The following is a 12500-nucleotide window of genomic DNA, read 5'->3' as shown; positions in this document are numbered from 1 at the left end:
TCGTTTTCTCTCAAACTACGCAAACTAAAGAGAGCGGAAGTGAATTCAACCAGCCGAGTGCAATGGAAGTGTAGAAGTTAACAGCTCTCGTTGCTTCAGATTTTTCTTCTCTGTTATTTAGCGTCGTATTTAACAACATTCCTCCTGCTTTTGGTAGGTACATATCTTTTAACTTACACTGAAGCTGCAGAAAATAAAAATGTGTAGTAGTCTTGAATTCCCTCAGTATGATAAGATTTGTAATTTGTAAACAGTTTGGAAGGTCAGGGCAAATGTGTTGTAATGTAAATATTCGGTGTATTTCAAGTGTATTTCAGTGTGACCTAAGTTGTCACTTATTCATAAGTTCCTACACATTCACTGACGAGATATAGTTGTGGTGGTGTTTCAGTTCAGTTATTGGTCTGTTCCTCAAGGATGAACTGGATTTCTGGCTGGGATTTGCTGATATGCAGCTCTTGGGAAAACACTGTTTTCCTTGTACTTCGTTCTAACTAGAAGGACACTCTGAGGTGCTACATTTTTGTATCAAAAGTACTATGTAAATAAAGTTATTACTGATATCATTGTAGCAAAAATCTGTACGTAAATTTTAAAATCCAAACCTAGAACTGCTTATCTTTTTATATTTTTTTGCTATTAGTTTGTGTTATGCAAAAAGGTTTTGATTAATGAAAAATGTACCCAAATATCACCTTTAAATGTCTGCTTTTTAATGTTATTTTAGCATTTTTATATACTAGAATTTGTAAATATTATTAATTAATTTTTATTTGTGTTTTAGTAATTTTGTTATGTTTTTATTGGCTTTGTTTTTTCAGTTTTAATAACTTAACTTCAACTTGTTTCAGTTAGATGCCAATGTCTTTGTATTTTTTTTTATATTTATATTTTATTTCAGCTTTATTTCACATTTTTTTTTAGTTTTAGTGCATTTGAAGTAATATGTTGCAAATGCCATTCAGCACTACCGTTTTACTGCTCTCTTTATAAGTAATGAACAACGAGCGTGTGGATTTCTTACATTATACACTGTATTTTTCTTTTTCAGTTGTTTAAAACTGAAAAATATTATGTTCTGTCATAGGGTTCTGAGGATGTCAAGCAAGAAATCAAAGAAGAAGAAACACAAAAAGGAGGAAAGAATCTCATCAAACTCTTCTCGTGACAGTGAGAAAGTGAGACATCTGCAACAAAATCAGAGTAGATTTGAATCTAGTTATTCCTAGCATATGAGTTATGCTCAACTTTTATGTCTGTTTTATGCTTTATCAATCAGTTTGACATGATCATTCTCATTTGTATTAGCATTTAATTATTAACATTAATTATTGTTTGTATCTAAATCACATTGGATAAAAGCATTTGGGAAAATTATTGTTTTTCGGTCATAGGAGAGTGGCGCAAAGATATTCAGCAGCACAAAAAGAAAACACAAACATCTTCGGCATGTAAGGTGGGTCTCAGGGTTTTAAAATTTGCTTTAAAAAAATGACAGATAAGTCTGGCCTCGACATTAAGCCCTTGTCCTATGCATCAGTCATTCACTTGTCCAAGTAAAAAGGTTACTTGGATCTATTTATTTATTTGTTGTGTAAATGTAATTTATTGTGAAGCAATATTCTCACCAGTGATCTATGAGCGCTTACTTAAATCAGTTTTCTTTAATAAAGGTCGGTTTTGTTTCTTATTAAATCTGTGCATCATCTTTCATGTCAAATTCACAAATTATCAATAAAAACAATTAGAATAATAAGACACTATAGTGCTGTTACCAATCATATGAAATCTGTATCAACAAAATTCATCTTTCCACTGCAGAGGAAACACAGAAGCATCTGAAGTGGTATTTAGATGCATTCACACAGAAGCTCAGAGCTATCATGAATGCATTTACATTGCAAAATTACAACTGCCTAAATTATTACATTATGAGAATAATATTTTAAATCAAAATTTCTGAATATACAAATGTTACCCTGGACCACAAAACCAGTCATAAGGGTCAATTTTTTTGAAATTGAGATTTATACATAATCTGAAAGCTGAATAAATAAGCTTTCCATTGATGTATGGTTTGTTATGATAGGACAATATTTTGAGACTATTTGAAAATCTGGAATTTGAGGGTGCAAAAAAAAAAAAGTAAATATTGAGAAAATCGCCTTTAAAGTTGTCCAAATTAAGTTCTTAGCAATACATATTACTAATCAAAAATTAAGTTTTGAATAATTTACGGCAGGAAATGTATAAAATATCTTCATGGAACATGATCTTAATGTCCTAATGATTTTTGGCATAAAAGAAAAATCTATAATTTTGATCCATACAATGTATTTTTGGCTATTGCTATAAATATACCCCAGCGACTTAAGACTGGTTTTGTGGTTCAGGGTCAAATAGTAAATACTGGAAAAATGCAATGCGTTCCAGGCAGGTTTTTGAGCCCGTAAGTCACGACTTCAAACCACGACTCACGACGTTGTAGCATTCCAGGCAAGTCACGCCAAACTTCCTGAGCGCAAGGAATTGTGGTAGCTAGATGTAAGCAAAGCGGCCCGTACGGGGCTTATGCTCATTTACAATCATTTCTATCGCCAAAGGTGCTTACTTGCTTATTTAAGGGAAACGGAGGAGGAAAAACAGCACATAAGGCAAGAGAAGCTGTTATACCTTTTATTTTACACTATTTGTATATTTGGAAATATATCTGTAGGGGCTGCCATTGTTGTTTCGCGGGCTATGTGACGTCAGAGAGCAGAACTGGGAGTACATCAATCTAGTTCGAGTTCACGGGTGGGAAGTCACGGGTTTTGACTGCCGTTCCAGTGCAATTTCACGGGTAGAAGGTTTGAAAAACACCGGTTACGGGTTGCCTGGAACACAGCATTAAATATAAAACCGCCGGTAGGTGGCGGCAAGTGACTGTTTTAAAGAGTGAATCATTCAGTAATTCATTCAACCGATTCGTTCAAACGACTGATTCATTCAAATATGAACCAAGTGACTGTATGAAAAAGACCACGTGACTCACTCAATTCGTTCAAAAACGCTGCATCCTTCGGCCAAAGAGTATAGAAGCCCAAGCGGCAAAACTCGCTAGAATAGAACGCTCCATAGCAACATTTGCGCCCATGACATGACTGTGCCGTCGTCATTTTGGACTGAAAACTCCATAGAATAAAGTAGAATAACAGGAGCCAGTCGTGCTTGACCAACTTACAATAACACATTTAAAGTATATATTTGTATCATACTTAAACATAAAGATTATAGATGGGTCCCCTCCACCAACTGACTAGAGTGCTTCTGCTTACTGTTTGCCAAGTAAAAAGATTAAATTACCGCAAACCCTTTACTTACCCATATCTATGTTCTATTGTACATTTTCCTTGTTAAATATCAGCTGCTTTGTTTCAAAAACCGTACATTAAAGCTGAAATACAGCCTGAATAATAACATACAATCACTAGACTAGTGATCATCAAATCCTTTTAACAGTTTATTTTACAGACTTTATCTTAAAGTCTTCTCTTCTTTTTTTTTTAACAAAACCTTTTGCTCTCTAGAAACCAGTTTCGGTTGAAAATATGTGTTGAAAATAAGTTTTAACATTATAAACACTTAATTAATACCAACATGTGACATTAAATTAAGGCAGCAGCACTAAGTGTAAATAGCGATGGATTCTATTTACACCAAGTGAAAATAACAGTATTTTATACTACTTATTGCCAATAGCGGCAATTATATGCACCTCAGTATTGTAGTACATTGTAAAACAGTATGCAATAATAAAGTATTGAGTATAAATTATAGTTTTAATTCCAATTATTAAATGGATGCCACCTTATTGGGACAATAAAGCCCTCCCTAGTCCCTACACCTACCCTAACCCTACCCGATACTTTTATTTTCAACTTTTTGATTATTTCCTTCATTTTTATTGAAAATAAATGCCTTTCTGATGCGATATGAGATTTGAAAAGGGAGAAAAAAAGTTTGCAAAAGGCGGGCTCGAACTCGTGTCGATCGCGTCAAAAAGCATGCGCCTTACATCTAAGCCACTGAAACAAATATTAATTTGGTGTATTTTTTGTACATCTAGCTACCACACGTTAGTGGGCGGAGTTAGTGTAAATAGCATTTGCCAACAAGGCGGGCTATTTGCACTTAGTGTACATAGACACTTTGTTAAATTAATGACAAATTAGGAATGTTGGACAATAAATATATAACAGGAATAACATCTTGACAGTAAACTGTTTTTGCAGTATTGTCTTATTAATGTCCGTTAAAGGAAGACGGTAAACAACAACAACAAAATAAAACGTTTTTGTTAAAAAAACAAACAAACAAAAAACACAAATACAGCCACTTTCTCCAAAATTGTTTAATTATTTAAATATGACAGACACAGCAATGCATCATGTTCTAATCTAGATCATGTTTGTAGTGTGTTCCAGGGGATTAAAACGTACAATATATATTTCAGACCTACTGGAGTAATAGTAAATAATGATATAGACTAGTAAGTAATTGTAAATGTGTGAAGTTGCATACGCTCATTATAACTATAGTGTCATATCCATATAAATCATTATGGTTTCTATGGCTATAGGACCTGCAGTTCCTAAAAGGATTTAAGCTTACTACTAGACTAAAAACAGTTAAAGTTAGCAGGAGGTACGTAAGACAGCGCTACTTCCCACTTTGTGTATAATTACCTGATAGGGTCTTTGGGAAAACGATATAAAGCAAGATTTTCACTGTCACACTGATAGTTTTTGCAGGGGATTGCCCAACATTGTGTTCTTTTACTTCACTTTGACTTCTCTTCCGTTGTTATTCTATTTCTGTATATCTGTAACGTTGTCCAGTTGGAACTTTCACCCCAAAATGGCGGCCACGCTACCGAAAAAAATGGCTGTTACCCAAAAAAAATAAGTAAAAAACATAAAAAAAAAAAAACATCAGAGTTTCGCCTCTTGGTACTCTTTGATTCGGCGACGAAACAATAGTCTGTTACTCAAAGATGTCCAAATTCTGCAGTATATTTGTTTGGAACTCTTCTCTTTGGCGAAATAGAGCAAAAACTGTCATTATGTCAAAAATGTAAGTCACTTTATATTAACATAGTTGTTAATTGATCTGTTTTATAAAAATCAATGTCATATTTGCAATCGAGCTTTTAATTGTGCCGTCGTGCCATCATATTTTAATGTTATAAATATAAAAAGCTTAATATTTTGAATTTTATGAAAACTTTAACTAAAATTGATTCCGTTATAACCAGAATACAGAAAAAAGTTGTTGTTAAAAAGAGTAATGTGTAGTCAATTATTACTTGGTTATAGGATACTACATTTTACATCTGCATTTAGCAAATACAGTACTTCACAAGCGATGGCAAACAATTGTGTAGCACTTCCAAGTGCACCTAGTAGATGTTCTTGTTAAGTTCATCAGATACATGTCTTGCTTACAGGTGTTATACTATCAGCATTTATTACAGAAGGTCACAAGTTAGCTTTATTGTGGTTACAGCTTCCTACCCTGCTTCAGCATAATGCATCATAATGCAATGTAATAATAATGCAATGCACAAGTTAAAAATGATCAGCGTAATAAATGTAAGATCCTAAAATAAAGTAAAGAAAGTAAACCATATCACATTTTTTTTTATTTCCTCAACCACCGTTTTCTCGCCAGAGTTATCGTGAGAGTTATCTATTCAATAAAACTGACTGACACACTGATACTGACTTTTTCTTCTAATGATTTGCAGTTCTGACAAAGAAAGAGCTAAAGAGAGGAGGGCCACTGACCCAACATCAACAAGAGGATTTGAAGGAGGATTCAAGAAAGCAAAAGATAGAGACAGCAAGAGCAGGGAAGAAAGATCCCGAGAAAGCCAAACAACACAGAATGCCAGGCCAGTTTTCAAGTCACCTGCCACACATGAGAAGGAGCAAGTGAATCCTAAAGGGAAGCATGGAAAAGCAAGTGCCCATATCTCAGGGAGAAGCTCCAGCAGGCATGCTGCAACAAACCAGCCTTCTTCAAAAGAGTTGGAGAAAAAGAGACAGGAGCTGGTATCGAGGAGATCCACAGCAGAGTATTCCAGGTGGACACCTGCAAAGGATGATTGTTCCCCTGAGAAACCACAAGAGAAAAGGAGGAAACTCATGAAAAGGCTGTTGTCACCAGAGCTTCATGCTGATCCCAAACGAAGAGACATTAAAAACATGACCAATGCTGCACATGCAGAATCTCATTCTGAAGTTCAAAAGGGAACGAAGAAGACAAGTTCTCAAGACAACTCCAAAGAAGCTTTGCCAGTAGTGAAACATGTAGGATCTAAATTGAAATTACAAGAAGATATTTCACCCAAAAAGCAAGACCATGTACAGTTGGGTAACGTCCCTGGTGTAGTCTTAGGAGAAAAAAGGCCGTCCCTTGGTGGTCCCAGAGCAAATATCAGTTTCAAGATCCCAAAGAAGGTCACTGCTGTTAAAGCTTGGACAAACACGGATGTGTGTAATGTGAATTCTTCAGATAGCAGGACTCAAAGTACCTCTCAGCCTTCTTTCCCTGATTCTACTCCATCTAAACACAAATTTCTCATCTCACAGCAGCAAGGACAGAGGCTTCAAGAGGTTTCTGCTCAAACCTCTCATAAACCCTCTTCTCTTAGCTCGTCACATATTTCATCTAGATCTCACAGCAGACTAGTCCAGACAGTCCAGCAGACACACACTGACAAAACAAGAGAGGTCATAATGCCAAGCAATACTTCCTGCAAGGTACAACATGTAAGTGTCTTGCGTTTGGACCAACTTCATCTGAATCAGTGGTACAAAATGTTTCTCTTAAGGTTTGATGGCTAACGCTGTTGCATCCTTTGTTTGCTGATTTGTAAATTTATCGGTCCCGTTTTTCAGTGGTGATTTTAAAACACCTGCATGCAAGCTGTTGTGCAGTCACCAGACAAAAATAATTTTGTTGTGCTTGTCTTTATAGTCACTGTGAAATCCCCCACATATTTAAGTATTGTGGTGTACTGCCAAGTAAAACAGGATACTTGACGAAATAATGAGGGGCGAGACTTCATCTGGAATTAAATAAATTGCAAATCTTTTCTTTCGTATTGTGATGTACAGCTGAGAATAACGGATAATCAAAAAAAAAAAAAAAATGTAGGGTGGGGGCTTTGGTTGTTGAATGGATTTTGAGACTGCCGGCCAGGAGTCAGGGTGACTCCAACCAAATTATTATGCACATATTTCTATTCCACAGCATCTCTATCTTTAGTTACTTCCTGTCTAGACTGAATCATAAGACAAACTAGTTGTAGCCTACACTTGTTGTATTTCCCTCTATAGCTGCACAGTACATTTCAACATTTAAGATTGCAACATAAGAAATATTTCCATATTCTAAAACTTTCATTAGCACTTTTTTCAAGTAAAACGTTTTATTCTTCATGAAAAATTTTACATATCTCTAACATACCTATGTATGATTTCAGGGAACTCTCCAGGAGGCTGCAGAGACCCTTGACTGCGACCATGAGGTTAACAACGTGCCTCTTATTTTAGAATGAAATCTTGTGGATTTGTATGTTTCTCATTCTGTTTCGTTCATTGTTTAGATGGAGCTGGTGGAGGAGCTTCATCTGGCACGCTCTGAGAGGCGACTGGAGGTGAACTTGATAGAGAACTGTGGAGAGCTCACCTGCATGGACATTGACCCTCCAGAAGAGGGTGCCGGCACAATGCTAAGTAAAGTCACCTATAAATAATTTTTTTAATAACTTATTGCTGGAATAGCTAGAGGTCCTTTCACTCCAAGAACGATAAATATGCCAGTGTTTGAACGGATGTCAATGCTTTTATTGTTCATCAGCTGGAAAAAATCACTGCGAAAGTGATTCCAACAATATCCTCAGTGCCGTTATCATTGTAGTTGTAGTCTGGACTGTGCTATTTATTTACATTTAGAACAATTTAAAATGACATCTTTATTGTTATCATTATAATCCTTGGTGTACGGGGCCTTAAGTTAGTAACGTCCAACAGTATGCACCTTGTTGTAAAGATTCTTTTATTTGAATCATGATGCATAATTGTGCTATATTGTGTCTTTGTGCGTTAAACTCATACATGTAAAGATCAACATAAACAGGCCCTGCTTATTGTTCTGGATACCAATGTGCTGCTCAGCCACCTGGAGTTTGTGAAGAAGATTAGGTCACATGGTCTTGGTGGTAAGAAAAAAGAGAGATTTTAACTCACTAGCTTTTAACTTTAAAACATTTGAAGAATTATGAGGATGTAGCATTTCACTCTGAACATCCTCATCACAGGGCTGGGGTTCCCCACTTTGCTGATCCCATGGGTGGTGCTGCAGGAGTTGGACTATCTAAAGAGTGGTAAACTCTCCAGCAAAGTGGAATACAAAGCCAGGCCAGCTGTCCACTACATTTATAGCTGCCTAAAAAATCAAGAGCCTAGACTTGTGGGCCAGTCAATGCAGCAGGCTTCTCAAGCTGTTGGTGAGTGATTCTTATCCTGAGATGCATTATTATATACATTCGTGATGTGCCTGTACTGTGTATCTATTTTTAAAGAAATGTAAAAAGAAGCACACTTTGTCAAGAGGCAATTAAAATCAACTGCAGGGGCTTTTCCGTTTGAATAAAAACCCCTCATTGGTCCATAATTATTTTCTTTCTTATTTCATTTAAAGTTCATTCTAATTAATTTTATAATTAAAAAAACTTTGAACAATTGTATAATAAAAAAGACATTACCACTTAGCTGCATTGTGCATTTTTATTAATTGAACTAAAGTCATTTATACAGTAAAGTGTAGATATTAGATGAAAAACTTAAACTTGACAACTGAAAGTATAGAAATAAAAGCCAATTCAAAATATTAATAAATACTATAAAAGTATGTAAATTATATTAATATAACACTGCGTTATGGAGCATTGACATGTAATATTTGCATATTCTGATTTAATTTTTTTTAAATAATTAAATATTAAATTATAGGATCACACGTGTGATTCCAAAGTAGTGTTAAAATGTGTTTTACAGTTGAGTCATAAAATTGCATTGTGATACCAAAAACCACTTTGTCATATAGTCATCTATATTAAAAATTCTAAAACTTCCATAGTGCAGCGGAATTATAGGCAATATTGGCTCTAAAAGCATCCATGCATACAGTTGCACCACTCCTAATCTGCAAAAGTACTGTGCATAATCTGGATTATATGAGTTCAGCCTTTATCTCTTGGCCTTTCTCTCCTGTAGGTGGGCCTGGTGTTGTGAATAATGATGACAGAGTGCTGGAGTGTTGTCTGCAGTACCAGGCTCTGTACCCAGAGGGAGCACTAGTTCTTTGCACGTGAGTATAAACTCTCATACCTCTGTTTCACCTCTAGGCAAGTCTGCATGACATTAAGGACATTCCCATTTGTTTGAACTCCCTTGTCATTTGATATAGCTAATGAAATGCAAGGTGGCCATGTGTTTGCTTTATGAATGAAGATTATCTGATTTAATGATTATATTTCAGCCATTAGTGTCACCCTGAAGAATGTTCATATTGAAGGTTGAGGACATGACTGCCTTCTGCTCAAATATTTCTTCTCTCTCTCTCTCTCTGTGGTTTCCTTTTTGTAGCGATGATAAGAACTTGTGCAGCAAGGCTCTGCTCAGTGGGGTGAAGGCCTTAAGTAAGGCAGACCTGGTGAAAGAAGTGGAGGGAACCAGATCTACCATTTTAAAGTACATTCATGCTCAAACCGCTGTGCCGGCCTCATCTGAACCTGTAGAGAAAGGTCAGCTACTGTGTCACAATTTTTGCTTCATTAGTAGCGTTTTTTAAAATTCTTTAGTTACAAACGCCTGAATGTAAAGTCATTTTCTTGCCACCTCCCTATGTGTACGAATCAGAGGAGAAAGGATCGCAAAAGAATAAATGCAGTGATGCAGCAGAGGAACGACAGTTGAGCGAGTGTATGTCTCTGTTGGAGTCCTGTCTCCAGGGGGCGCTGTCAGAGGTGCTGGAGGAAGAGATGAAGGCGGCTTATGGAGAACTGTGGACTGAGGTACTCCTGCACACATTGATCTATTGAGCTATTCATTTTTTATGAAGTTTATATTAAGAGCTGCTCATTTATCTAAATGCACTAGTCACATCTTAAGTGTGATTCAGGGCTCAGATTCTCTGTAGTCCTGTTCTCTTTGACCTTACCTGTTTGTGTATGCAGATAGTTTACGTGAAGCCTCCGTGGAATCTGGAGGGGCTGCTCAAGTGTTTTAAGAAGCACTGGATAGCTGTGTTCGGAAGCATTATTAAGAGGAGCCTGCTCAGCTGTGTGGAGATGCTGAGTGACTGTCTCTTTTCAGGTGTGTATGTCTCACTACTTTAGTCTGATACTCTGCAACTATAATAAATAAAAATTGTATTCTTCTCTAAATTATAATCCCAATGTAGTGCTATAATTATATTCTAATTATAAAATTATGTTGTTTTAGAATTCTGTTCTGTCCTATTTTAGATTTTTATTTTTATTGTATTCAACAATTTTGTTCTGTTACACTACTGTTCAAATGTTTGGGGTCAGTAACAAAAAAATTCAAGAAGTAATACTTTTAAGCAGCAAAGATGCAGTAATGTGACAGTAAAGGCATTTATAATGTTACTAAATATTTCTGTTTCAAATAAATACTGTTCTTCTGAACTTCCTATTCAACAAAGAATTCTGGGGAAAAAATGTATCAAAGTTTTCACAAAAATATGAAGCAGCACAACTGTTTTCAACATTTATAATAATAATAAATGAGCTGATAAAATGTAAAAACTGTAACTTGAATGCAATGTTAGTCGCTTTGGATAAAGCGTCTGCTAAATGCATAAATGTAAGTGTAATAAGTAATTACTTAACCTTCAAATCAACATTAGAATGATTTCTGAAGGATCATGTGACACTGAAGACTAGAGTAATGACTTAAAATTCAGCCTCATCATCACATGAATAAATTACATTTTAAAATATTATATAAAGCAGTCATTTCAAATTGCAATAATATCCACAATATTACTGTATTTACTATATTTGTGGAAAAGTAATGTGGCCTTGGCGAGCCTTCTTTTAAAAACCAACTCCAAACTTTTAAACAATAGTGTATATTCTCAAAAATGTTTTTCTTATTCATAATTAATCATGCATTGCTGACACACCTTTGTCAAATTCATTATTTCTAAAATGTTGAATCTCAAAATCTCTGAATTGTCATTTTGTTCTTACAGTAATTCCAATATAATGTGAATACAGCAGTATAATTCTATTCTATTCTATTCTGTCACAGTTTGTTTCCTCATAATCTTTATGTTAGAAAGGACAAAAATGCATAGATTTAAGGGCTGCTCTATCTGCTCCCCCTGCTGGCTGTTTGTATGTTCTTCAGTTGCTCATTATGTCATTAAAGGGATAGCTCACCCAAAAATGAACATCCTGTCATCATTTGCTTCTAACCATGTATGAGTTTCTTTCTTCTACTAAACACAAAAGAGGGTATTTTGAAGAATGTGGGTAACTGGGGTCCCCAGTGAGAGGGAAAAAATACTATGAAGTAAAAGATGACAGAATTAAAATTTTGGGGTAAATTATTACTTTAAATGGTTCCCTCTAAACACCAGGCTAATTGGTGTTTGTTTGTGTGTATGCGCATCTCTATGTTTGTGGTTTTGATCCACACTCGTGCACACTGTTCTTACGTTGTGTGTGGAGTTATGAGTTTGACCTCATTCTGCCAATCACTGCTGCAGGAGTATAACTGTGCCTTTCTTCTCTGCTGCCTTTGGCTATGAGCCCAGCCTGACAGAGGAGAGGAAGGGAGTTTGTGCAGGAATGGAGGGGTGGAAAAGTACCAGGACCCTCCTGTTTTCGCCTAAATGTGATTTACTGCACTTTATGAAGTTGAGGGAGTGTCCTTCACTCATTTTGTGTGTTCTTTTGTGTGAATGGGTTAGTGGTATGTGTCCAAGAGGCGATGACCTTTTATAAATGGGTCTTTCTCCCACTTAGAGCTGTGGACACATTTGAACCTTACTTTCTTCAGCAGTGTCCACAGGCTATTGGCCTCCTGACACCAGAAACTGAGAAGATCATAAAAAGATCACAGACAGAATGGACAGAATATATTATGACATGGCAGAAATATGTCTGAACTGTATTGCAGATAGTCATGTGTTAAATTAGTTAATGTGTTCTATCTATCTATCTGTTAAATCATGTCGTGTTGTGTCTGTCTGTAGACAGGTCCATAGAGCACAGATCTGCTCTTAGTGCTGTGAGATTGGCTGCAGAGTTGCTGTCGGCACTGGCTGGCAGATCTCAGTACAATGGTCATGTAGCTCAAGCTCTCTCTACCCTTCATATGCTAAAGGAAAGACTACAGGTCAGTCTGATTATAATA

At 36.0% G+C, this 12500-nt stretch overlaps 1 protein-coding gene across 7 annotated transcripts in view; it reads left to right on the top strand.

The window, feature by feature from the left end:
* Positions 1 to 31: 31 nt before the first annotated feature.
* Positions 32 to 12500, top strand: part of LOC306880294 (transcriptional protein SWT1-like) — a 28607-nt gene continuing 16138 nt past the window's right edge. The window contains exons 1-14 of one of the 7 annotated variants that reach the window (XM_079433743.1): positions 32 to 153; positions 417 to 512; positions 1088 to 1178; positions 1395 to 1456; positions 5789 to 6815; positions 7532 to 7576; positions 7655 to 7784; positions 8174 to 8269; positions 8369 to 8557; positions 9327 to 9420; positions 9699 to 9856; positions 9972 to 10126; positions 10289 to 10427; positions 12340 to 12482. In XM_079433743.1, coding sequence (XP_079289869.1) covers positions 1098 to 1178; positions 1395 to 1456; positions 5789 to 6815; positions 7532 to 7576; positions 7655 to 7784; positions 8174 to 8269; positions 8369 to 8557; positions 9327 to 9420; positions 9699 to 9856; positions 9972 to 10126; positions 10289 to 10427; positions 12340 to 12482 — 2319 coding nt within the window. In that variant the 5' untranslated portion in view covers positions 32 to 153; positions 417 to 512; positions 1088 to 1097. Of the gene's footprint in view, positions 154 to 391; positions 513 to 1087; positions 1179 to 1394; positions 1457 to 5788; positions 6816 to 7531; positions 7577 to 7654; positions 7785 to 8173; positions 8270 to 8368; positions 8558 to 9326; positions 9421 to 9698; positions 9857 to 9971; positions 10127 to 10288; positions 10428 to 12339; positions 12483 to 12500 lie in introns of all 7 variants that reach the window. The other 6 variants (XM_079433744.1, XM_079433747.1, XM_079433746.1 and 3 more) reach the window with 6 other exon arrangements.

Source organism: Barbus barbus (assembly GCF_936440315.1).
Source record: "Barbus barbus genome assembly, chromosome: 14".
NCBI lineage: Eukaryota > Metazoa > Chordata > Actinopteri > Cypriniformes > Cyprinidae > Barbus > Barbus barbus.
Note: the sequence above shows the minus strand (reverse complement) of the source record. Positions and strands in the feature narration are given on the sequence as shown.